The following is a 26,899-nucleotide window of genomic DNA, read 5'->3' as shown; positions in this document are numbered from 1 at the left end:
TCCCACCACACAACGCGTGGATTCATGTATCTGTAGTTTCATGCTTGAAGATGCTTGCTATATTTTTTTTTACATTTGACCTCCAGTTATTTTGACTCCTCATTTATAGCACAAGTGATAAAATTCTTGGAAGGCAAAAAGCAGATCTGGGAAACTGGAGGTTTTACTGCTCTGGAAGAACAATTGGTGCTTGAGGAATGGCCCCTGCCTGATCCAGTGCAGTGACAGGACTCTGCCAGGAGGGCGGCCGTGCCCTGACTGTATCTGTCACATGTTTACCTTGTAGTGACAGGTTAAACCATCATGTGTGATAGTGATAAGGGCGCAGGGTCAGGGAGGGTGATGTGCTGCTCCCGCTGATGAAATGCTTCCTGGTAGGGGAAGACTTGTTCCTTTTTTACTTGTGTGATTTGATGAAATCAGTTTATAGAAAACTTATTATTGTTCGGTAAAGGAACTGATCTTTATCAGAGTAAGTTAATGACAGGACTTATTGCTCTGGGAAAGGATCAGGAATGAATGTTTGCAAACAAGAGGCAGGTGTGAGCCAGCATAAACACCACCACACCATACTCCATACACTTAGCGCGCTTGTGGACATTTGCTCTGTAAGATCCGACACCTAGGACAATTTGATATGAGTCATTAGTGGTAAAAACTTTGGCAGCAGCTTTGTGTGGATTTAATTGCTAACAGATTCTCAATGTCAGGTATTGTCCCTGGAGAGATGTGTAGTCACACACTTGTGCAGTATGCATATATAACCCAGGGTTGTAGCTGGACTTGGTGCACGGGGGGAGTGTCCTCACACTGCTGAGCTGTTGACCTCCCTGTGTGGTTACTGTAGTATTCGTTGGAGTAAGATCATCCTTTGCTGATGACCACATAGGGGCACATACATCAAACTTTTGGCTTGCCCTTTTCTTTAAATTTTGAGGCTTTTCATGGTTGTTGTGCTCATTTGTGACTTTTTTTTTTGCGCCTAAAACTGTCTCTTTTGAAAGTTTGCCATTGTCTAGTTTCCTGAGTTATCACCTTAATCCAGATGTGAAAGTCGGTAATTATTCCGCAAATCTACGGCTGATATCGCTGACTAGGCGTAGAATTTAGCTGGGGAACTGTTTGCGATTTTTTTTTACAACGAAAGTCGCAAATTCACTACAAACCAAATGCCACATGTATCAATAAAGAAATACCGGATACATCTGACCAGCACAGAAGCCAAGAAAAGTCTTATAAAAAAAAAAAGGCTAGAAAAAGTCAGACGTTTGGTACACGTGCCCCATAGAGTTTTACAGAATAAATAACACCGCAAATCCTTCTACACGGCCTCATTCTGAAAAGTTTATTTTTTGTTGTGTTTTTTTTTTTCCCTTTTTGTTTTTTTTTACAACAATGTGAATAAAATTTCAACACCCTGAAACAGGTTAATGATGATGGGGCTGAGATAGGGGGGGTAAAAGAGCAAAAGAAACAAGACAGGAGGCGATGCAGGATGTATACAGGAGACCATATATACTCTGCACCTGATAGGAGAAGGACTGAAGGGCCCCACAGTCACATGTTGAGGTATTTGGAAGAATCTCACTTTTACATGGAATTTTGATGATGATGAAAGAAGAAGAAGAAAAAAAAAATAATAAAACAAAAATCCCAAATATAAAGACGTTCACAAAAAATAGACGTTTCTAAACATAGAACATGGTATTCTCAGTACAGTACAGCCTAGATTACAATATAATATAGAACACAACAGATACATAATCATCTTTAGCTCCAAATTTACACATAGAAACTAACATCTCTACAGAATGTACTCCAAAGCCAGTTGGGTCTCAAAGCAACATGAATCAAAGAGAAGGGGTGAGGAAGGGTGGGGGGCAGACGGGTGTATGATGGGATGGGGGTGGGGGGCAGACGGGTGTATGATGGGGAAGGGTGGGGGGCAGACGGGTGTATGATGGGATGGGGGGGGGCAGAGGGGTGTATGATGGGGAAGGGTGGGGGGCAGATGGGTGTATGATGGGATGGGGGGGGGGGGCAGATGGGTGTAGGGACAGAGGAAGTCTTTAAATTAAGATAAGTTTCTCATTCCTGGTGTGTGATACCAGGCTGTGAGCGAAATGCACGGGCAACAGCAGCACTAAACATTTTGGCCAATTAAAATAATAAAAAAAATATTTCATACAGCTTTAAGAAGCAATTTATACAACCAAGCAGTGACAAAGAAATCTACAAAAGATGCCTAGGAATTAAAATTACTTTGGTACAAATTCTCCCCAGGACGCAAGCCTACAAAAATATTCCCTTAAAATATATAACACATTTTTTTTTTAAATTAATTTTTTTTCTTAACTTATTTATTTTAGATTTTTTTTTTCTTTACCCCTTCATCCCTGAGTTACGTTATTTGCACATCACTGCAGGATTTATGTTACCAATATCTGACATATGTGGAGTGGATGTGACTTTATTGTTATGACTGTTAAGACTTAGAAACGGGGAAGGGTTTGTGTAGTATGAACCAGTGTTAAGGAGTCTACGTAGCTGAGCCGTTGTGTTCCTTGCCCACATGTAGGGCAGGTGAGTGAAATGGGGGTTTAGTATTGGACTATGCTTCATCCCCCTCTCTAAATTGGGTTTGATCCTGGGCCCACATCTGCTTCTGTCCACGTTACTATAGAAACTACCCTCAGTCACCACTAGGGGGAGCTGATTGCACATAGATTTACACGCTGAATACAGTTAGCTCCCCCTAGTGGTGGTGGCGCACTGCCACAATTATCCAATCAGAAAAAGTGCTCTCTTCTATACAGATAGAAAATGATTTGAGATGTGAACAGTAGCATAATGGTGGGGATGGGGCCTGGAGCGATCAGTGCTTTGTGTTATATGAAGGTAAGTAAACCTCGGCAGTGTTGGTCTAAGTAGAGCAGACGACTTCCTGTAACATAAGAGATTCCCAGAGATTAGACACTTCATACAAGAGCTGTCCACATAATGTCTCTCAGGAGTGAAGGGGGGACTGTACAGCAGGAAGCCGCTATTGCTTCCTTCCATTACAAAAAAATAAAATACTAAAGCCGGTCGTCTTCCCACAGACGTGTGTGGAAAGGCATCAGCACCTTCAGAGTTTTAAATAGCTTCAAATAAAAATAATTCTTAAAAAAAAAAAAAAGCTTCAAAGCACCAGAGATTTTCACAGTGGGGGTAACACCGGTCGCCTCTCGCGTTGTTCAGCCAGTCATGTCTATTTATTATCCTTGATGATCGTTTGCAGGAGTGAAGGTGGGAGTTATATACTTTCTCTCATTAAATAACATTTATATTATTTTTATACATTATTTTATATTGCACTTCACAATGCTTTCTGCCTGTATTACCCATAATGCTCTTGTGTTACCAGCTCCCTGGCAGAAGGGGAGGATAACGTATAAGATTTATTTTTGGTTGGTCGTCTCTCAGGTGGGTGACTGGTAGAGCGTGTATCTTCTGTATTCCTGCGGCTGACGCCCTTTTTCAGCGAGTGTCAGCTCTGGGGACATTAATTCCCTTGTATTCCATTGTATGGCGTGTGGGGGGCACGCTGATATCCCCGCCATGTTTTTAGTTCTGCTCTGGAACAATGGATTGGGAGGGGGCGCAGGTAACTGCGATTAGCTCTATTATGTTTGCAAGTCATGTGGCACCTTTCATCCGCTCAGGATAGGAGGGTGTGCAGGGTCCAATGGGTGCAGAACCCAGGTAACTCCTCACAGGAAGCAAACGCTCCCCACTTCCAGGTGAAGGCTCCTGCCGGGTGCGGATGGAGGAAGGTTTAGTACATCAATGATTGGTAACTGGTTTGGGTCTTGTGTCCGAAACGTAAAGATGGTTTGATGCCAACGTCCATCCTGCAACTGCAAAGACAAATATGTTATTACATGGGGATGTTATAGAAGATATACACACAATGGGGGGCGGGAAACTTCCTAGACCAGGTAAATTCTCCACCAGTTCTGAGAACCTGGGTCCTTACTATGAATAGAGTAGTACTAGTAGTGCTCACACTTTCCCACCTCTCCATGTAAACGGGAGTACGAGTAGTGTCCTTCGCTTATAGCCCCGAGAATGGGATACGAGTAGTGTCCTTCGCTTATAGCCCCGAGAATGGGAGTATTAGTAGTGTCCTGCGCTTATAGCCCCGAGAATGGGAGTATTAGTAGTGTCCTTCGCTTATAGCCCCGAGAATGGGAGTATTAGTAGTGTCCTGCGCTTATAGCCCCGAGAATGGGAGTATTAGTAGTGTCCTTCGCTTATAGCCCCGAGAATGGGAGTATTAGTAGTGTCCTGCGCTTATAGCACCGAGAACGGGAGTATTAGTAGTGTCCTTCGCTTATAGCCCCGAGAATGGGAGTATTAGTAGTGTCCTGCGCTTATAGCACCGAGAACGGGAGTATTAGTAGTGTCCTTCGCTTATAGCCCAGAGAACGGGAGTATTAGTAGTGTCCTTCGCTTATAGCCTCGAGAACGGGAGTATTAGTAGTGTCCTTCGCTTATAGCCCAGAGAACGGGAGTATTAGTAGTGTCCTGCGCTTATGGCCCAGAGAACGGGAGTATTAGTAGTGTCCTGCGCTTATAGCCCCGAGAACGGGAGTACGAGTAGTGTTCTACGCTTATGGCCCAGAGAACGGGAGTATTAGTAGTGTCCTACGCTTATAGCCTCGAGAACGGGAGTATTAGTAGTGTCCTACGCTTATGGCCCAGAGAATGGGAGTATTAGTAGTGTCCTACGCTTATAGCTCCGAGAACGGGAGTACGAGTAGTGTCCTACGCTTATGGCCCAGAGAACGGGAGTACGAGTAGTGTCCTACGCTTATGGCCCAGAGAACGGGAGTATTAGTAGTGTCCTGCGCTTATAGCCCCGAGAATGGGAGTATTAGTAGTGTCCTGCGCTTATGGCCCAGAGAACGGGAGTATTAGTAGTGTCCTGCGCTTATAGCCCCGAGAACGGGAGTATTAGTAGTGTCCTGCGCTTATAGCCCCGAGAACGGGAGTATTAGTAGTGTCCTACGCTTATAGCCCCGAGAATGGGAGTATTAGTAGTGTCCTGCGCTTATAGCACCGAGAACGGGAGTATTAGTAGTGTCCTTCGCTTATAGCCCAGAGAACGGGAGTATTAGTAGTGTCCTTCGCTTATAGCCTCGAGAACGGGAGTATTAGTAGTGTCCTTCGCTTATAGCCCAGAGAACGGGAGTATTAGTAGTGTCCTGCGCTTATGGCCCAGAGAACGGGAGTATTAGTAGTGTCCTGCGCTTATGGCCCAGAGAACGGGAGTATTAGTAGTGTCCTGCGCTTATAGCCCCGAGAACGGGAGTATTAGTAGTGTCCTGCGCTTATAGCCTCGAGAACGGGAGTATTAGTAGTGTCCTACGCTTATAGCCCCGAGAACGGGAGTACGAGTAGTGTCCTACGCTTATGGCCCCGAGAACGGGAGTATTAGTAGTGTCCTACGCTTATAGCCTCGAGAACGGGAGTATTAGTAGTGTCCTACGCTTATGGCCCCGAGAACGGGAGTATTAGTAGTGTCCTACGCTTATAGCTCAGAGAACGGGAGTATTAGTAGTGTCCTTCGCTTATAGCCCAGAGAACGGGAGTATTAGTAGTGTCCTTCGCTTATAGCCCAGAGAACGGGAGTATTAGTAGTGTCCTGCGCTTATAGCCCCGAGAACGGGAGTACGAGTAGTGTTCTACGCTTATGGCCCAGAGAACGGGAGTATTAGTAGTGTCCTACGCTTATAGCCCAGAGAACGGGAGTATTAGTAGTGTCCTTCGCTTATAGCCCAGAGAACGGGAGTATTAGTAGTGTCCTTCGCTTATAGCCCAGAGAACGGGAGTATTAGTAGTGTCCTACGCTTATAGCTCAGAGAACGGGAGTATTAGTAGTGTCCTTCGCTTATAGCCCAGAGAACGGGAGTATTAGTAGTGTCCTTCGCTTATAGCCCAGAGAACGGGAGTATTAGTAGTGTCCTGCGCTTATAGCCCCGAGAACGGGAGTACGAGTAGTGTTCTACGCTTATGGCCCAGAGAACGGGAGTATTAGTAGTGTCCTACGCTTATAGCCCAGAGAACGGGAGTATTAGTAGTGTCCTTCGCTTATAGCCTCGAGAACGGGAGTATTAGTAGTGTCCTTCGCTTATAGCCCAGAGAACGGGAGTATTAGTAGTGTCCTGCGCTTATGGCCCAGAGAACGGGAGTATTAGTAGTGTCCTGCGCTTATAGCCCCGAGAACGGGAGTACGAGTAGTGTTCTACGCTTATGGCCCAGAGAACGGGAGTATTAGTAGTGTCCTACGCTTATGGCCCCGAGAACGGGAGTATTAGTAGTGTCCTACGCTTATAGCTCAGAGAACGGGAGTATTAGTAGTGTCCTACGCTTATAGCTCAGAGAACGGGAGTATTAGTAGTGTCCTACGCTTATAGCTCAGAGAACGGGAGTATTAGTAGTGTCCTGCGCTTATAGCTCAGAGAACGGGAGTATTAGTAGTGTCCTGCGCTTATAGCTCAGAGAACGGGAGTATTAGTAGTGTCCTACGCTTATAGCTCAGAGAACGGGAGTATTAGTAGTGTCCTGCGCTTATAGCTCAGAGAACGGGAGTATTAGTAGTGTCCTGCGCTTATAGCTCAGAGAACGGGAGTATTAGTAGTGTCCTGCGCTTATAGCTCAGAGAACGGGAGTATTAGTAGTGTCCTACGCTTATAGCTCAGAGAACGGGAGTATTAGTAGTGTCCTACGCTTATAGCTCAGAGAACGGGAGTATTAGTAGTGTCCTACGCTTATAGCTCAGAGAACGGGAGTATTAGTAGTGTCCTACGCTTATAGCTCAGAGAACGGGAGTATTAGTAGTGTCCTGCGCTTATAGCTCAGAGAACGGGAGTATTAGTAGTGTCCTACGCTTATAGCTCAGAGAACAGGAGTACTAGTAGTGTCCTTCGCTTATAGCCTCGAGAACGGGAGTATTAGTAGTGTCCTACGCTTATAGCTCAGAGAACAGGAGTATTAGTAGTGTCCTGCGCTTATAGCCCCGAGAACGGGAGTACTAGTAGTGTCCTGCGCTTATAGCCCCGAGAACGGGAGTACTAGTAGTGTCCTGCGCTTATAGCCCTGAGGTGGCTGCTCGTCATACAGTGCAAGGACTTTGGAAACCCTTCTCACAATAATAACCTGAGCTAATGATTTTTGCCTGTGACCTACAAAATCCTAATTATTATATTTGTGAAGCACCATGGCTACCGGGAAACAAAGCACCAAATAGAAGGTTACTGTAAGTATCTATAATGTATAACTACTACACTTACAGCCACAAGTTTATGAACATTAACTGCGCCCAGATCTGAATTCACTTTAACTTTGTGCAGTTTTATCTGCAATATCTGTTCACAGGATGGATTAAGAGTCTATAAAGAAGGTTTAAAGCAAATAATTCTGGTAATGACAAGATTCAACCGGAGCAAAACTCTATAGGTCTAGTGCAGGGAGTGCACTGCGCCTCCTATAAAGTAGCTCTCCGGTGGTTAATGGAGTTTACATAAGAGCTGATGGCCCTGCACTGTTATGTTACATATCGTATACAGCAAATGTAGGGCTTATTATATAACCTGTTCCTACCGGCTGGACTGTCTCTGGTACATTATCTGCATGACCGCACTCAAAGGGAGGAGCCTGTCCCCAAATTTACCCCATTAAACTGGTAGCCCCCTCAGTTATAGTTTTGTGAAATCAATTTTCCTAAAAATGTCATGTGAAAACGAGTCCTACTTCACCGAGATGAGTCAAGTTTATCTTTTGTTCTGTAGCACCTAGAAATACTTCATCTTTTTAAATGACACCAAATCTCGTATTTCGGACCACATCAGGTTTGTGGTTCTGTGAGCTACAGGCTGGTGGTAAAAATAAAAATTGGGAATTGGATTTTTGTGTCTTCAACTCACATTTCTTTAACCCCTTCCTGCTAATGGCCTTTTCATAGTTTAAGTTTCCAATATTGGTTCCCCTCCTCTATAAATCCATAAGTATTGGAGATGGTCAGTGGTGACGGCTTTCTCAGTCCAATTCCAGAAAGCCATAAGCCTCCTGGACTTCTCCCCTGTTAGTGTTTTCTGAGATACAATCGCATGGACCTGTCAAACTTTTGCTATTTTAATATTTTGCTATTTTAGTATAGAACAATCAGAATCTTTATTTTTACAATTTTTTTTTTTTTTTAACATTTTTTTTCCCCCCAAATGCCAAACGCATTTAGCTGGTTAATACCTGTGATCGTCGCCAGAACCCTTCAGGGCTGTTAGCCACAGGTGTTTGCTGCAAAATACCTGCAAATACAGCTGCGCTGTATGGAAAGGGCTCCACCCTTGGGCACTATCCATGTTCCCCTTGCCGCCTGGCGACATACTATTACGGTGTTTTGCAGAAAAGTGTCAAAGTTTTTCTTTTACTCCGGCTGATCTGTAAGATGATTCTAATCTTTAATAAGTAGCATGTTTCAATGTACTACAAAACCAAATATGGGGGCAACTGAATTGACACTGTAAACTTGACTCATCTCAGGCAAATTATGACTCTTCTCTGCTCATTTTGACATGATTGTGGAGGAGATTTTTTTTTAATATATAGATAAAACTGATGAGCTTTCACATTTCATCCCGTACCTGAGAGAGTTGTATTTTGAGGGGTAAAATCTGGAGACAGAGTCCCATTAAAGGGAACCAGTCGCCAGGGACCTCATTTTCACTAAATAATAATAATCTTACTTATCTAGCACCATCAAACTGTGCTTTACAAATCATAGGAAACCTATACAAATAAAATATTACATTACCGAGTACAAACCGTCATATGCAACAATAGGAGTGAGGGCCCTGATCACAAGAGCTTACAGTCTATGAGGATAAGGGGGGGACACAAGAGGTAGTAGAGATTGCATAATGGTCCAGCCATTCTTCATAAAGACAAGTAACAGAAGCCCGTCACACTTGCAGTGTGAATAGGACTTTCTGCTTTCTCTTAGCATTTGCATTACAATATAAAAATTGTGTGTTATAACTTACCTTGCACCCTGACACTCTGTAGGGTTGGGGGCTGGTCTTTCAAAAAAACAACAAGTGACTTGTCTGTGCCGCAGACTCTTCAGCTCCTAGCCCCCACCTTTGTGCTCCTGTACAGCCCCTCCCTTCTGCTTCTTCACAGAGGTCACAGCCTGGTGGACCAACATCTGTGGGAGAGGGACAAGCTGTACAGGAACACAAAGGTGGGGGCTGAGAGCTGAGGAATCTGCAGCACAGACAAGTCAGATGTTGTTTTTTTAAATGCATCCAAACCAAAGCCCAGCCCCTGGGACTACACAGAGGATTCTGTAAGGGTGCAAGGTAAGTTGTAGCACACTTACATTATGCAAAGAGAAGGCGGAAAGGCAGATTTGCACTGCAGGTGTGGTGGGCTCCTTTTACCCGTCCCTGGTGACAGGTTCCCTTTTAACACATCATGATGCCATTTAGTATATACGAAGGGGGCTCTTGGGCTGAGCCGTCTTCATACATGGTGTGGGTTTGCTGCATTACAGAACGGGTTACATACTGCATGTCCTTGTGTATAGAGGAGCAGCACCGCACCAGTGAGGAAGTCATACTAAAGGCCCCTCATTCACCAGAGGGATGGCCCATACTAATCATTGTGGTAGTATGTATAGATGATTAGGTCAGGCTAATAATTGTCTGATACGGTTCGGCTCTGTGGAGCCACCAAAATGTGTCAGACCACGCTCATGTCTATCCTGCTAGGACAGGAAAGCATATACACTACACAGGAGTCTTACCCTGCAGTCATCCATAGTGACCTCCGGCTGGTACTGGCCTCCTGCCTCATATATCTGTCCGTTCCAGGCCTTGAAGCGCACAGCATTCTGGGAGGCGCCCCACACAGGGACATTCAGGCAGTGGATTGTTATGTGCTGTATGGCATCCGAACTCAAGAGGTGGAGAAAATTCATCTGAACTCTTCCGACTTCAAACACCAGCTGCAGATAGAAAGGGCAGAGGGTGAATGGGAGGAGGGGATGTGCTGCCTCATGTCCCTAATACAGAGATGGCACAACTAATATGGGGCTTTTACTAGCTCTACATCTTGGTTTGGAGCTATGATGTGCAGCATTGTATGAAAGAGATAGAGGTTGGACCATTGTAAATCCTGGAAGCTGGTACTTTAAAATGGCCTCATGGAAGTCGTAGGGTTTAGCCCTCACTGATCTAGCACCAATCTGAGTAGTGGGCAATTACTGTGATACCCCTTTTACCAGCTTCACCAACCTACATAGATATTATTAAACTGGCATAGTTGGAGTCAAGTCACCACAATTCCTGGGCAATCAGTGTTAAATGGGTGGAGCCAGGCTATCTGCTCCAGCCCAGGTCCACCCATTTGACAAAGTAAAATTTCAGTTGTACCAATGATATTTGCTGTGATAGATTATTTTACCTTGGATGCAGTGACTGGCCGGAGGCAGGTCTGACCACCTAGTGTAAAGTTACAGGTGACTTCAATAGTATCCGAAGAACAGCCAACATTGGGATCAATCCAATAAGTGCCTGTAAACAGAGTGCAGGGTGAGGAGGGGTGCGTGTGACAGTAAGTAGGGGCAGACACCACTGCACCATTACTTACCATCTCCCATTTTTTGTTGACAGTTCATCAGATCTCTGCAGATTCGGGCAGGATTGTCTTTTGTGCCCAGCGGATTTTTAATGCTTTGGATGAGGCTACTGAGGTAGTGTAGGGTCTTAAAAATTTCTCCCCCGTGGTCCACAAACAGATAGTCGGTACTTCGGTAGGACTATGGAAAAAAAATAAAAATCCTGTTTCGTGGTTTGCTATTGGTAAGAACAGAAACCAGGTTAATCTCACAATATTATTGGGAAATCCACATTAAAATTCTCGTGTTCTTCTTTTCTGTCAAGAGCAACAATATTGGTATTCAGTCTCTGGTTAGTTGTAGGACAGCCCTGGCTATGTACTGGGTGGGGAATAAGTGTTTGACCTTAGTTCTTTGAGTAGCTAGGAGTCCCAGGGGTGAAGCCCTTGGGTGTCAGACCTTTATATCCTAACCTGAGGATAGCGGAGAAGTGAGACAACCCCTTTAATTAAAGGGAGCTGCCTTACAAGAGGCATGGTTTTCCTTGTCCCATCCTGAAAAACTTTGCATATTTTCCCAGAATCTCCCTAGTGGCGCATCCATGGCTATATGACTCCGCCCCCACTCTCTTCTAGTGGGTCATCTGTGTAATATAACATAGGGCATGTCCAGAGTCATCCGCTCTGGCGAATACATTGCCATCCTAAACCCGATTTACACCCCTTTTGTGTGAGATCAATAAAAAGGGACAGCAGGTGTCTCCCCTCACAGAAATTAATGAAAAATAATTAATTTCTAAAGATACTGTGCACACTGACTGTTCTATACCAGAGGACATCCAATTGCTTCAACCAGACCCTCATGGTTTATCTCCTTTCCTAGCTCCCATGTAGAAAAATGTGTAAGTACCGGTCCACTCGAGTCCATTAGAGCTTGGTAAGATTCACTGAAGTCTTCTGTCCTCTGAAAGTAGAAATATAGGAAAACATTGCAAAAAACTGAATGAGGTTCCCCAATTCTGAGTGTATCATGATGCATGAGTGATATTGTAATATACATGGATTTCAGTAAATTCTAAAGCAAGTGCGCCAATGTAAAGGAAGCGCTTCTGGTTGTGGCTACAAATTATTTGAGGTGTGACATGGCCTTTAACTCAACACCCAAAACTTCTGGCTTCATTTGCACCAATCACTGGGAGTACATTAAGTGTTGGGCAAAAATGAGTGTGATGTATGAATCTACAGATTATTATATCTGCCCACCCCATCTCTGAGATCTGATACAATTATGTGACACTGTATATAGACCTTGCAGTACAGTGGTATCACATAGAGCAGGAGTGGGCAATGTATCTGAGCTGTAATCATCAGTGTAACAAAAGTCACTTCTAGTGTAAATGTGATATAAATTACTTACGAATGATTCCAAGAACACAGGCGGCCCCTGAAATAGATGGAACATTATTATAACTCTGCCACTGGGATGTTTTTTCCATCATGAACACAACTCCGTTAAGCTGCATTCACACTATACGTTTCAAAATGCAATCCAGATGGAACAGGAAGGGGTTTATGAGTTTCAACAGAAACTCATGCGATCGGTAACCAGCACCCAGTGATTTTCAATCTCAACTGCAAAACACTGGGTGCTATTACCAATTGCATGTATTTCAATGGAAGCATATATACAATCGGGCCGGACCCATGTAAATTTATATTAAGTTTCTAAACACAATGAACATTGGATGTGTGAATGTAGCCTTATCCGTATTCGATAATCAGTTTCTCTCTCTTTGTGGATCTCGTGTACAATCATAATCTGTCATTTCTTCAGGATGTGTTATGAAAGTGATTCAATAGATTCCATTTCCAGTGGAAAGTCCTCTTCCACAAAGTATTTTCCTTCCCTAGTTTATCACAGGACAATAGAAAAGTTTGCAGCAGACACAGAGGCCGTCATTACCCGGGAGTGCAGGGACAAACATTAGTGACAAGCCTTGTATTTCTTACTTCTGGAGCCTCAGTCCTTGTCCAGCCACATAATTACTGGCATCAGCGTCATCTCCCCATGTAATCTGCTGGAGGGGATTATATTCTTTATCCTATCTCCTGTGTGCAAAGTCATATCATTGCAGGAGCTCAGCGTCTCTGTCCTGCAGGAGACTTTAGCATCTACTTTTAAGGCTTATTCACCTTTCTGCAGTGGATTTTTGGTGTGGTTTTCTATGTTAAATGGGTTTTCCCATAAAGGTAAGTTACGCCCTATCCACAGGATAGGGCCCAACTTGCTTATCAGTGGGGTCTCAGTGCTGAGACCATCACAGATCGCGAAAAAGAGTGGTCCGACTGACCCCTCTCCCCTCCTCAGACTAATGGAGCAGGCCCAATATTATCAATTAGAACTGAACCACACAGTTTTTGCTGCAGTTAAAGTGCTAAAAGATGGGCTGAGTTGGCCTTGGTTTCTACAAGGGTAACATTGCATAAAATGTCAGATCTATAGTTTTTAAAAAAAATGTAAATACAATATGAATTTCTGCTAAAGGAACATACCATTAATAGAAATGGTCATATTCTACAGATTCCATAACTCCAATGGTAGAAAGGGGAGGACACTGTAAGTGTGTTTAGAGGGTTGCCAATTTTAGCACTGGGTGGCTCAGAGGAGGGGCACAAGTGATGGATGGATTGGCTGGAGGCCTCAGTGCTACAAGTCTCTGCTGAGCCAGGCTTGGGTAAAGCTGATAAAGCTTTGTACATTTTAAGGCTACGTTCACATTAATGTGTGTCCGCCATGCCGTAGCACAGTGGGCACATGGGAGAGGAGGTGGGGGATGAGCGCTGCTCAACCCCGCCCCTCTCCATAGAAAATTGCGCACCTTACCAAGCCTGTGCGCCATAGCAGTCTATGGGGGAGTTATGTACGGCCACAAGCTTGCGGCCGTACAAACGTTCCCCCGACAGTCGTGTGAACGAGCCCTTAAGAGCAAATTCTACTGTGATCCTGCATGATGTGCTGCAAACTTGGTGAAGGGGTAAGATTGTTCTTTTGCCCTGTTTTCTGTGAGCAATCCACAAGCCAGGAACTGTATATGTCTGAGATCCTATAGTGACTGTAGACCCACAAGCTACAATAAAACATGATAAAGCAACAGCTTTTGGATCTTTCTTACCGGTGGTCCGGGCCTTCCACGTGGACCAGGAGGACCCTAAAAAGACAGAACAGATTGTCACAAACACTCTTAATAATAGGTTATCATATAAATGGTTAGTTATTGTGTGGTGTTGCTATAGGTGCAGGTACTAAGTCTCCTCTGCTGGCTAGTTACTAGTATACATGGCACCAGGTATACTTACTCCATGTAATACGCTGCACTTACCCGAGGCCCTGGTAATCCCTGGAATAAGAAATTGAGAAGGAGAATATTAATAAATACAATGTGGCTATCAGCAGCTTTATGGGGTAGTAGGCTTATCATGGTTAGAAAGAGAAACTATGTACTTACTGTATCTCCTTGTGTTCCTTTATTTCCTATTGGGCCCTTTAATAAAAGAAACAAAGTGCTGAGTATCTGGTGTAATGTGTAGGGATGGACTTATAGCTGCTGCTAGAGGGAGGTGGTGGCATTCCCTGGCGCTAGAGGGAGGTGGTGGCATTCCCTGGCGCTAGAGGGAGGTGGTGGCATTCCCTGGCGCTAGAGGGAGGTGGTGGCATTCCCTGGCGCTAGAGGGAGGTGGTGGCATTCCCTGGCGCTAGAGGGAGGTGGTGGCATTCCCTAGTGTCAGACATAGTAAACAAGAGTGGATATTTCCCACATAAAATGCTCTCACTGGGGACAATCTAGAACCAGATGATCAAGTTCTTCTCGTGTGAATTATTTTTTCTTTTTAAGGTAAGAATATTCCAGCTGAAGGCGGCCGTACTATGTACACAAACTCCAGACCCAGAAAACACAAACTGGTTTCATTCTGCAGGTCAGATTTTCAGGTTAATACGCCGGTCACATTACAGACGCGATACTGAACCAGTAATTGTAATGTGTCTACAGATCCTATGATTAGCTGGAGGCGTACACAGGGACTGAGGCCAAGGGGATCAATATCACTTCTGTGCCCAGGTGTGCCCCTTAGCTCTGAGCCATGGGGGCAGCTCTAATGACAGCAGTAAATTAGGATGAAACTGTATTTTGGGGAAAGCATTTCTCTGGAATATTTTGCCCAAGCCGAGTGACACATTGAATTTTCCTTCCCTAAATATTGTGCAAGGAGAATACGCTGATTTCTGGCACTCACACTGCTGACTCTGTGCCTCTGTAACCTTGAACTTTGTGCAATGGGATCTAAGTATTTAATGTTGGGGTTGAGCAGTTCTTTACTATCGGAAAGCATAGGGAGAGCTCTTTGCACTCATTCAGCACATAGGTGTAAATATTTGTCAGCTTGCGTAGGTAACTTGTGCCCCTCTTCCCCTGCCAGGTGCCTACCCTTTCCTTCCCATTGTCCAGGCCCTGATTTCTGGCATACTTGTAGCAGTGTATAAATATACATAAGCAAAAATCTACTCACTGTGTTTCCAGGAGGCCCGACAATGCCCACTGGTCCAATGACTCCTTCATTACCCTAGAGGAAGCAAATAATAGAAATATTAATAATCTGAAGCAGAATGTAGAAGATGGCGATTTACAGGACGTGAAATACATTTCAGATTTGATTGTAGCACAAGCTTAAAGGGGTATTCTCGCCTGGGCATTCATATTCAGTTTCATTAATCAGCCATATATAAACATTTCTTCAATTAGATGTTATTTTAAAACATTTACCTGTGTGAAGATAATTTCTCATATATGTAATCATATGGTCCCCTAGAAACAAGACTGTGTCCTTGGATACGGCCACCTCTGCAGGAGGGCTTGCACAAAGACACAAATGGTGTTTGTATATGAAATGTCTGGGAGTTACTGCATTTCCCACAGCCGTCCTGGTGTAATGATCGCTGAATCCAGGTCGTCAGGAAGGGCACAATAGCGCATGAAACTGCTGCCAGAATCTGAGGTGGTCGTATCCAAGGAAGCCATCTCGTTTCTAAGGGACAACATGGCTACATTTATGAGCACTCATCTTCACACAAGAACATTTTAATAACATCCAATTGAAGAAATGTTTATATGTGGCAAATGAATTAAATTAAATGTAAATGCCCACATGGGAATACCCCTTTAACAATATACAACAATATATTATATAGCAGCCACCTCCAACAGCCGCTCCATTCACTCTCTATGGGACTTCCAGATACAGCTAAGCTCTAATGTCAGCTACCCTTGGCATTCCCAAAGGAGTGAGCGGCAAAGCCTTCTGCACCATTTACTTGGAGGTGGAACCCCAATCTTGTAACTGGTGGGGTGCGAGTAGCTAGTTAATACTATCAATGAATACTCAGAAATTACAATTACAGCCGCTATCATATAACTTGTATAATACTCGCTTAGTAATGGTCATTGAATAACTTATTATGATTATTGCTCCACTTATGGCTGATATACCAGAGAAGTTGTCCTTGTATTTGTCAAGTATTTTCTTATGTAAAATGTTACTCCTGGTTTTCTTAAGTACAATTCCAGGAAATGACTGTAACAGTAGATGAGTGTAGGACTACACGTAATGGCTGGTGTACTCACCATTAGTCCGGGAGGTCCTTTAGGTCCTTGAATGCCCTTATAGCCAATGTCCCCAGGAGGTCCCTGTAGTGATCAGAACAGTAATTGGTTCCAGTAGCCAATACATGATGCCCATCAGCCACATCACCCCAGAGCTGGCCATTACTGATGTGTATTTACTTCTCCCTCATTAGACTCTGCTACATTACTGGGGGCTACTGAAATGAATGACCTATCTAATCGCCAGGATGAGGATCATAGAGGTATTTTACACTCTCATTGGCAGCATCACAACAGACTGCGGTACCTTTGGTCCAAAGAGTCCCGCCATGCCAGGAAATCCAGTCTCCCCAGGGTCCCCCTTAAAAAAAAAAAAAGATTAAGAAGATTAGATACAGGTAGTCTGTGAAACTGTGGGCAACATACAAAGCAACTGGAAAACTATTGAGCTGTGACATAGTAGAGATGTCATCACTGTGCCCTGTATTCACCGTGATGAGGATTTATGAAACCCTATTCTCTTACCTAATGAGGACACATAGAAATGTGTATGTACTGATCATGTATATGGAGGGGTCAAATGATATAGCCGTTAGATGTATAATCGCATGAAGACTGAAGGGTTGATGTGTGTTATAATTGTTGTGGATTTTCATGCTAAGGATTTGAGTGAAACTCGGGGAAAGCATCGGAAGGGTATACTAACACCATGGAGGACCGGCAGATGAGTGCTAACCAATGCAAAGACACCGCCCTGCATAATAATGGATTCTCTAAAACCGCGGGAACAAGCCAATAGCTAAAAAAAATTTCCATTTTGTCATTTTTTTTTCTTGTTTTTCTTTTCTGACACATTTCCTACACATTACAAATTACTGTCAAATGTAACTGTATAGAAAAAATAAAAAGCATGAATAGTCGTGACAAAAAAAAATCACATGTTACCTTGAACAGCCGATCAATTCAGATAGATAACCAGGGAATGTGACAGGGAAACCTAATTAATTGCCATTTGAGAGAGCAGAACCTATACCCATGGCTGGACAGAGGGCACAGACATTACATAATAATACATTGGGGAGTATAGATATAATGTCACACTGATACATTGTAGCAGCAGTAGCTCTGACCTCTGTGCGTTTCTACCTCCCATTTATGGGGAGACATTACTCACAGGCTGGCCTTTTGTTCCCCGCTCTCCTTTAGCTCCAGGAAACCCCATGCCGCCTTCCATGCCACGTTTCCCTGGAACGCCAACCTGACCGGGTAATCCTCTTTCTCCCTAGAATAAAACAAACAGCATTGTTATAAATCAGTGATGGTGAACCTCGCAGAGACCAAGTGCCAAAACTGCAACCAAAATCAATCAATATATTGTTGCAAAGCTAATAATAAAACAAGCAAGGGAATATGACAAATACCAATATAATAGACAATTAAGCAATAATGAGTGCACAAGATATCTATTCAATGGGTATAATGCACCAATGAAGCAGTATTACTGTCCAGAGTCCCAAGAAGGAAACTTTAAGGAGTCTCTGAAAGATGTCCATGGAAGCCACCAAGATGGAAGGTGTAGGCAGCATCAATCCCAAAGTCATCTAAAAGTTCCTCCATTCTCACAATGTAAACCATTTCAGACGACCACATCGCCCTTGTAGGCACAGTGTCAGATTTGGCCGCAAGTCGTACTATTCCTAAACTGTGGAAAAGTCCCTAATTAATTTTCTTGTACGTTTCAGGGAACATTGAGAGAAGGGCAATATCAGACTGGCAAGGGGTGGAGGATGAAGTTAGGAGATTATAGAGAGTGAATATAGACTCCCACAGATCATGCACCTCCTGGCACAACCACCATATGTGAATCATCGCCCCCTCGCCAGGCCCGTACCTCCAGCAGTGATCGGACACAGAAGCTTTATAGGTGAAGGTCATAGCCCTCGACCACCCCCCTCCACAAATACCTTCTGACAAGCCACTTCCCAGGAACTCTGAAAGCCAAGGCAGAGAGACTACTGTAACTCTTCCTAAGCAGCAACCCGTACACCACAGAAATGAGATGTTCAGAAGGAGCGCTACTAACGGATCTCTGGAAAGGTCCATCACTGGGGCCAGACTTGCAAAAGCTATTGATCTGGTGCATTGTAAAACACCTACGACCTGGAGGAGTATTCCGGGGGAGCATATCTCCCACAGGTTGTTATTAGATTTCGGACTTGGATCACTTTAGTCTCAGACTACCGAGAAACCGGGATCAGCCAGACCTAACGAGAACAAGTTGTAGAACAGAGGAGACAATGGGATGGCAGGATGAGGTGTGTTGCTTTAAAATGGTGCACAATGTCCTGTGTGGCCTGGGATTGCAGGAGGAGGCCATGGGTCCTGCATTATGGGGACCTGGGTGCCCACAGAGAGGGCTCTGAGTGCCACCACTCCCTTAATGACACTAGACAACTCCTGCTCCATGAACTCACCCTCCAGTTCCTCCTCGCTGCCCCCCCCCTTCCAAGGAACCACAGGAGGAGCGTAGACCCTCAAGTACGCCTGAATCTCATAGGAACTCATGCGCAATGGCCGAGGGAGAATTGACATACCATTAGTTCAGGCACATCACTTGTGTTACAGGCAGCTTAGGGTGAAGTACCTTTCCGTAGGCATTCCCAGGCACACTGGGATCAAAATCCACTAATTTATTACAACATGCCAAAATGACAAATTGATTGCTACCTGCTCCACCACATCTTTCAATCGTTTTACCGCCCTGAGGAGAAATTCAGATCATCATTGTAGTTTCACTCCAGGGTCAACCTGAACAGGAGAAATCACAGACCCCTAAGCAGGTGCTCAAATGCTAATCCACACCTACTCATTCCTCCTGCAGACCCAGGCCGCCCATGATGTTTCACTTTAAAATCGCACGGAGCATGGCACAAACTGGGCAGCCTGGGACAAGAGTGGCTTGTGTCCTGTCAGACGACCCCTTTGCCGGGGCACCTTCCCGGGTGCCACCAGAGAGGGCTCTAAGCGCCACAGGTTCGCCAACACCATCATGATGGCTAAACTACTACTATATAAAACTTTTCTATAAGACACAGAAATAGATGCTTTACTGGACATAAAGGCTATTTACACATTTGATGAATTGGAGTGTAGAAGGAGCTGTGTTCTTGTGCCAAACTTGAAGTACAAAATTTGAGACACACTAAACCAATGAATAAAACACCAGATTTGTCTTCTGACGCCAAGATAAATCTGTTGCAGTTTAAGATTGTCCAGTATAACTTTACTTGTGTAACATTATAGACGCTATGTTGCAGATGTAATAAGCTGTTTATGAAATGATTTATGCCTTGCACCACGTTTATAGAGGGTTTACAGCAGTTGTTAGAAACTTTTTAGACAAGTATGGCAAAGGGGCAGAAGTGCAGTACATAAAAAACAATGATAGTGCAGACTTTGGTGCCTTAGAATATGCCAGTTATCATTCTGCATCAGGCAGTGTGATAGAGAAGTCTTATATCCTTCCCATATGTGCGCTAGTAACCTCCCCATATGGCCCACGCACGTGCGCTAGTAACCTCCCCATATGGCCCACGCACGTGCGCTAGTAACCTCCCCATATGGCCCACGCACGTGCGCTAGTAACCTCCCCATATGGCCCACGCACGTGCGCTAGTAACCTCCCCATATGGCCCACGCACGTGCGCTAGTAACCTCCCCATATGGCCCACGCACGTGCGCTAGTAACCTCCCCATGTGGCCCACGCACGTGCGCTAGTAACCTCCCCATATGGCCCACGCACGTGCGCTAGTAACCTCCCCATATGGCCCACGCACGTGCGCTAGTAACCTCCCCATATGGCCCACGCACGTGCGCTAGTAACCTCCCCATATGGCCCACGCACGTGCGCTAGTAACCTCCCTATATGGCCTACGCACATTTTCCTGTGATGCGCCACAGATTTTGGTGTGTAAAATCTGAACATATAACAAGCGACGCTTGACAAAAATCTGTAAAGTTGAGATTTGCAGTGAAAATCTTAGTGTTACATGACAAGCAGGGGTCTCCAAGAAATAAAGTGCAGCAGATATTGCCCTGTACTTCTATTGTATGGATGAGATATCTGACTTTTCTACTAAGGTCTATTCTGCAGATTTTCCATTTACAAATCTGATCTGCAGCATGTGTGGATAATCCACAGGGAGCAAACACTTGGCAATCCTGTATTTGTGCCTTGTAGGATGCTGCACAGGTCCCCAGGGTGGTAGGAGCACTGGGATTGGTGTGTTGTGTGCTCCATCATGTGTGAGAGTGACGACCATTACCTGAGCTGTGTGCAGGACGTGTCGGCTATTATTAGTCGCTCTGTCAGATGACTGCAGAACACATGGGGGGGATATCTGTTGTGGTGTTACATGTCCTGTCCCTGTACTATCCCCGTGTGACCCGGCTGTCCATACGCCTGTACACAAGAAACACATGTACAATACCAAGACTAAAAATGGCGCCACCTTGAAAATATTTGGAAATGAGCGGCAGAGAACTAAGAACCCAAGACTTGGCTATGAGTAACTACTTCAGTCCTTTCTTGCATTTCTTCATAGTTCTAGAAATCATAATGTAGATGATATCAGAAGGTAAAACCTGTGGTGAGATAATAATTGTGCCCACTCTCTCTTGGGGGCATGTTCTCCTTGAACTCCACATACAGGAAACAAATTTCTAGATGGAAAACAGACAAGGCTCCACACTTATGGACCCCAATAGGCTCATATTTGGGAATCCATGTGTCATGTTGGTACCGGGTCCCTATTAGACCATAGTGCACGCTGTTGTATAGACCTGCTCCATATAAGGTGGTGCTGCTCTAGGGCCAAGCATCTGCGAGTAAGCGTCTATAACCTCATTTATTCTGTAATGGGGCACAACCTCCACAAATGCCCTCAGGGGGTTCTTTTACTTCATAAGATCTCAGATATTTCCTGTGCCTCACAACAGTTCATCTCCTTTTCCTGGAACAGAATTACCATCATGTTCTAGAAACTGAAAATAGAAGTTACTTCTGATTATTATCTGTTGATAATGCTTGCTAGTCCGATTACTGGATGTAGCTCCACATTATTGTTCTATTCCCTTCTGTATTTACCTGCACTTATTGATTATTATATATTTTCTATTAATGTAAAGTCTACAACTTGTGCTGAGACTTCTCTCAAAGCAAACAATAGACAATTCATAAGTTATGAAGTGATGGCCATCAGCAGCTCCCAGAGTGACCTCTCTGTATGTGGTGGCCCCTACAGGCTATCTGGATGTACAGCATGAAGTTGTTACATCTTTCCAGCTGCGTGGCTTGCATCTGAACTACTCATCACATCCTCAGTCAGCGGGAAGTGTTCTAACTCCATGATGAGGTTACCATGGACTTTGCACATATTACATCCGCTGTGACACATGGATGTATTACCATTGTATGTGGACTGTGCATCAGCGGCCATGCAGTCAGTAATATCTATTAAATGTAGCTGATGTCATACAGACGGCAGAGTCCTCAGTAGTTACTATGCAGTTTGTGGGAATTGTGTCCTCAGGATTGTCACCTGACCATAACAATAATCTGCAGGACTATTTAGACTTGAAAGCAGAGTTCTGGCTACAGCCTCATCTTACTACAGGTTGCTGACAGCCACGCAGTTAAATATCTGAATTGGGACCACAAGTTGATGCAGAGGGGTGTACTGTGTTTGGAGGACCAGAACCTGTCCTTACATATCATATTACCCCCCTACATCAGTATTTTGACTTGTTACACCACAGGCACTGCACCCTGTTTAGCTGATGGATGCAGAGTATATTATTTTACTATGTGAAGGGCTGATATATATGTAAACTGTATCATTATACAGCAGCAGCTGTAATGCCACAACTCCATACACTAAGTTAAGAGTGTTAGTATGTAGGGAAGAAAAGACTTGTTTTGTGTGTTTCTTTTTTAAATGGTATTAAGAAATCTGCATAAATTTGGCATCTATATGACTGTTCCAAACCAAAGAACAGTGGGAATGTGTCTTTTGGACCACATAGTGAAAGATGTTTGAACAAAGATGTAAATTCAATTCTACCAAATCCTCCCAGTGCATGGGATATTATATGGTGGTGCTAGAGAGTACAATCTGTCTGGCAGAAAACAAGACTCAATTTTATTAATGGGGGGAAAAAATGAAAGACTGATAGGGGAGCAGCACCCGGCACCCACTAATCAGATGATTGCAGGGTGAATGGTATCTGAGCTTGTAGAGAGCCTGGATGTCCCATCCTCCAGCTCTGCAGGCGCCGCTGCTCTCAGATACTCAGCAGGGGTCCATAACTTTTACTAAGGAGGTCATCAATAATTTTAGCCTGGAAAACCACTAAGGTGAAAATACCCAGTGCTCTTATTAAGAAAGTATAAGCTACAGGAGCTGATCCCACCCATTCTCCTCGTATAGTATAAAGACTCCAAATCCAAAAAGCAAGCACTGAACTGATTATACAAATCAACTGGGTGAAATGAAGGAAATCTGCAAGCATTTATCTGTGTCCATTGCTGTAAACAGCTGTACATACACCTCCAGCCAGAAGAGACCCCGCAGGGAGACCACCAGACATCTGTGCATTAATAACAATACAACAAGGAGAGTGGGGAACCCATATCCGCAGTGTACACTGCTGTAACACAATAGACGTCTGTCTTTATAGCTCTGGGCCAGTAGAGGGCAGCACATGATAAGTAACAGATCAGTCCTACAGATGAGATTCTTTTGGCATAATGTAATACCATAGGATTCAGATGAATCAAATGACTATCTGGCATTGTGCGGGTCACATGACCTGTGAGGATCAGGCAGAGTGTAGAATGAAGCCCAGAGGAGTAGATAATAGCTGCACTGCACTTTAACACAAGTCAGATTTACTCCACCTGGACCAGGCGGACAGACACAATACTGGATCCTGAACTCTGCTCATCCAGACTGCAGAAAAACAACATAAAACACATCCTATAATGTGTCTGAGCAGATAGAGCGGACATAACTTCAGCAGTAATAATCAATAAATGAGGCCTGTAGGTAGACACTTTCATAAACTACCACTGGGAGTATGTACAATTGACAAATCACTTGTACTGAGTGTATACCTATCCCATTATGTCATACATTAGGACAGCCCTTCCTGCCCATCACTTGGGAGATTTCCACACCCTTAGTTTTCATTGACAGCTGAACAGGAGGTCAGAATACACCTAAATCTTTCTACACGCAAAGGAAATCACCATGAAAATCCAGAATGATAAACCAAGTATGATAAATTTACTCACACGAATGTATGGTGGCACGATCCCACGGGCTGCACACAGAGGACGGGAGTCCCTGTATTATATAGAAATGTAATGCAGGGACGTTCCCTCTGTATAGTAAATACACTTCTGGTGCGGATGTTCAGCCAGCAGAGGGCATGTCCCTGCAATACATTTCTATATAATGCAGAGACACCGTCCTCTGCTCTGTGTGCAGCCGTGGGATTGTGCCACCAAGTGTACATGGTCTGCAAACAATTTTGTGTCAAAAGGCCCAGGAACTGTGACTGTGGTAAGCTTCTTATAATTGTTATCCATGGCCTCCTTCCTTCTAAAATCAACTTGTATAATTATGCTAATAGACCAGAAGGGCTCTGGTGGCGGTGAGGCAGAGGGAGGGGGAAGTGCTGAGGTAGAAAGGAGGAGGGGGAGATGGTGAAACTATGAAGTTACAACACAGATAGGCTCCGGTGAAATTAGCTCAGGGTCATTAGCATAATTATAAAAGTTGATTTTAGAAGGAAGGTGGTCATGGATAACAAATTGTCAAGCTTTTCTCTCTGTCTCAAAATCTGAAAGTACCTCCCTGAGGTCTCTTGATTATAGTGATCATCTGTATATGAGCCAAACACAACCACCAGGGTAGTGGTGCTAACTACTACAATGCGCTTACCCTGAGTCCTATTGGTCCCTGAGCCCCAGGTAATCCTAGCACACCAGTGTTTCCACGCTTTCCAGACATGCCATCGGGGCCAAAATCTCCATCATCACCTTGTTCTCCCTAGGAAAGATTAAAATTTTAATGGAATCCTGTCTAATTGCTTACATAAAAGTTTTACATAGGGACAGAGAACTTACTTTCAGGCCAGCGGTGCCATCTTTCCCTGGTATCCCGTCTGGTCCTGGGGGACCCTCTTGGCCTTGTCTTCCTACCACTCCTCGGGGTCCAACCATTCCTACTGCTCCCTAAAAACAAAGTAGTACAGTGATATAAACATCAGCAATTGTGGACCCAAGCCATAAACCGCTGTTGTCATGCTGGGGCAATATGGCAACTTCTGGCCGAGTTATTACAAACAGGATAATGATGTAAAATATGGGAATTCATTTATTCTCAATAGATGCAATGAGGTAGCACATTGTCATCTCAGCTTGCAGGACAAAGTGATACATAAAACAGGTGATCCTAAAATGTATGTTGGGAGGGGAGTTGCATCTGGTCCACAACTGAACTTATAACAGGAAAGGGACACTTACATTTCGTGTCATAGGCTTTCCAAAATATTTAGAGCAGCATTTCCTTACCAAGGGAACAGCTATAACCTCACTGACTTGGAATATGGACAATTGTCCTCCGGGAGGTAGAGGGGATTGTAGAGATTCCCTCATTACACAGGCCCCAGGAATACTGCTCTAACCCAAGCATGAAGCTTTGCTTTGGAGGAGCTCTACTTACAGGTGGACCTCGGGCGCCGGGTTCTCCTGATTTTCCTGTTTTGCCCTTTAATCCCTAAAAAAGAAGTGAATTGAGCAGCGAATATGACCTCTACAGCGATTACAGTATGCACAATATTAATGATGATTCACATCCTCTGTCACTAGTTCTGGCAAGTTACTGGAGAAAAATCTCCAGGTCTCCTCTCTGGTTACATGGGAAACATAACTTTACAAAGCAGATTTTTGCAAAATGTTGAAAATCTGTCAGGATTGATCATAGGTGACCCCTCACAAGGCAAGTACGGACATTATTGTATATGGTGTATATAATACAGTACATATTTCCCTGCACATGCCGATGAAGCCTCCTGTCATCATATCTAAGTAGAGTGACACTACAGAAGCAAACATGTAAGTATATTGACTATCATAGTGACAATAGATATATAACGATACGTCTGCACAACCTACCATAGCGCCTTTGGAGCCCTTTAGGCCTTGAAAACCCCGTGGTCCAGCATGACCCTGCAAGAAAGAAAAAAAAGTTTTCTGTATATCACAAATATCCATCTCATTGGCACCTATACATGGTGCTGCCCTGCTCCATGGATGTACCCTATACCCCATACAGTCAATAATCCTCCAGGGTAAATCATTGGCCACAATGCAGAATCACATGTGTGCAGGCAGCTACTTACTGGTAAGCCTTGTTGTCCAGCTTTTCCTCTAAGGCCTTCTGGCCCTTCTTGACCCTGTATATTAGGTAGATTATGGTTAATATCTTTCCCAGAATTATGAAATCACTAGATTGTATGATAGAAAGCAGATAATAATGTATTTACAGTGCACATCTATCGAGGTTATCTGAGGGAAAAGTGAATTTTGATAACTCCTAATGGTCTGCACTAATAGTTAATACTCCGGAGCTCCCTCTACTGGTGGCTACATGCAGCTACAAAGTATTTTAATGTATAAATGAATGCACAAGGCTGCCTCCTAGTGGTGGTGACCTGAATGTAATGAGATTTTGCTGCTCCAATATCTTATATTGATCACAGCTTTTGGACATGTAGAAAAAACTAAATGATGTCTGTGGATGGATCAGTAGGCAGCATTAGTATAATGGGCCAGGCCTGGCTCCTACCTTGCAGTACGCACGAGTATAAAGACGGTAAAGTACATCATAAAAAATAAAAAAAATCAGTGCATCCACTCACAGGATATCCCGGGTCTCCTGGTTCCCCTCGATCTCCACGGTCACCAACAGGCCCCTGAAATGTGATGGCAATATATTTGTCATATTCTCCTCCTCTACAGTGGAGCCATAATTTATCTAACACTAAGGATTATCAATAAAGCTTCATTACAGACACCATACAGCTGATTATTGCAGTCTGGGACTATAGTAATGTATCCAGAGAGCTTCACCGGAGGTCACAGTGGGCAGAGGGGTTGTCTGTAGGTCGGGTCCGCCTGTATAAACAAATTTGCATCTCCAAGACCCTCCAGGGCAGACTGAACCAAGCCCTCCCTCAAGCAACTAGTTTTGGATCTGGAGGTGGACTGTGTTTGTGTGTGACCCACCCGCAGGTTGTAAAGAGGCATCTGGCCCTACAACTAATGTGATAATAAGTCTTACTCTATCTCCAGGAGCACCGGGGGCACCTTCTGTTTTGCCATCCTCCCCTTGTTCTCCCTGTAAACAAATAAAAGGATACATTACATAACCAGGATGATACGGATACAGTAATAATGATGTGATGCAATTTAACCCTTCCATGTTCTCCATGTATTCCACTATATAGAAGA

General features: G+C 44.1%; 1 protein-coding gene and 1 long non-coding RNA gene across 4 annotated transcripts in view; one reads left to right on the top strand and one right to left on the bottom strand.

The window, feature by feature from the left end:
• LOC140077213 (uncharacterized) overlaps positions 1–26,899 on the top strand; it is a 45,696-nt gene that overhangs the window by 17,928 nt on the left and 869 nt on the right. The window lies entirely within an intron of this gene.
• The window catches only part of COL27A1 (collagen type XXVII alpha 1 chain), a 192,088-nt gene continuing 166,519 nt past the window's right edge, over positions 1,331–26,899 (bottom strand). For both annotated transcript variants that reach the window (XM_072124196.1, XM_072124195.1), the window contains exons 42-61: positions 26,730–26,786; positions 26,308–26,361; positions 25,789–25,842; positions 25,562–25,615; positions 25,110–25,163; positions 24,512–24,619; positions 24,327–24,434; positions 17,494–17,601; positions 16,627–16,680; positions 16,341–16,403; positions 15,229–15,282; positions 14,169–14,204; positions 14,043–14,060; positions 13,836–13,871; positions 12,080–12,106; positions 11,573–11,626; positions 10,696–10,864; positions 10,510–10,619; positions 9,851–10,051; positions 1,331–3,899 (exon numbers count right to left, since the gene is read on the bottom strand). In XM_072124196.1, coding sequence (XP_071980297.1) covers positions 3,753–3,899; positions 9,851–10,051; positions 10,510–10,619; positions 10,696–10,864; positions 11,573–11,626; positions 12,080–12,106; positions 13,836–13,871; positions 14,043–14,060; positions 14,169–14,204; positions 15,229–15,282; positions 16,341–16,403; positions 16,627–16,680; positions 17,494–17,601; positions 24,327–24,434; positions 24,512–24,619; positions 25,110–25,163; positions 25,562–25,615; positions 25,789–25,842; positions 26,308–26,361; positions 26,730–26,786 — 1,566 coding nt within the window. In that variant the 3' untranslated portion in view covers positions 1,331–3,752. The remainder of the gene's footprint in view (positions 3,900–9,850; positions 10,052–10,509; positions 10,620–10,695; positions 10,865–11,572; positions 11,627–12,079; positions 12,107–13,835; positions 13,872–14,042; positions 14,061–14,168; positions 14,205–15,228; positions 15,283–16,340; positions 16,404–16,626; positions 16,681–17,493; positions 17,602–24,326; positions 24,435–24,511; positions 24,620–25,109; positions 25,164–25,561; positions 25,616–25,788; positions 25,843–26,307; positions 26,362–26,729; positions 26,787–26,899) is intronic.

The sequence above is a fragment of the Engystomops pustulosus genome, chromosome 9 (genome assembly GCF_040894005.1).
Source record: "Engystomops pustulosus chromosome 9, aEngPut4.maternal, whole genome shotgun sequence".
NCBI classification, from domain to species: Eukaryota; Metazoa; Chordata; class Amphibia; order Anura; family Leptodactylidae; genus Engystomops; species Engystomops pustulosus.
Note: the sequence above shows the minus strand (reverse complement) of the source record. Positions and strands in the feature narration are given on the sequence as shown.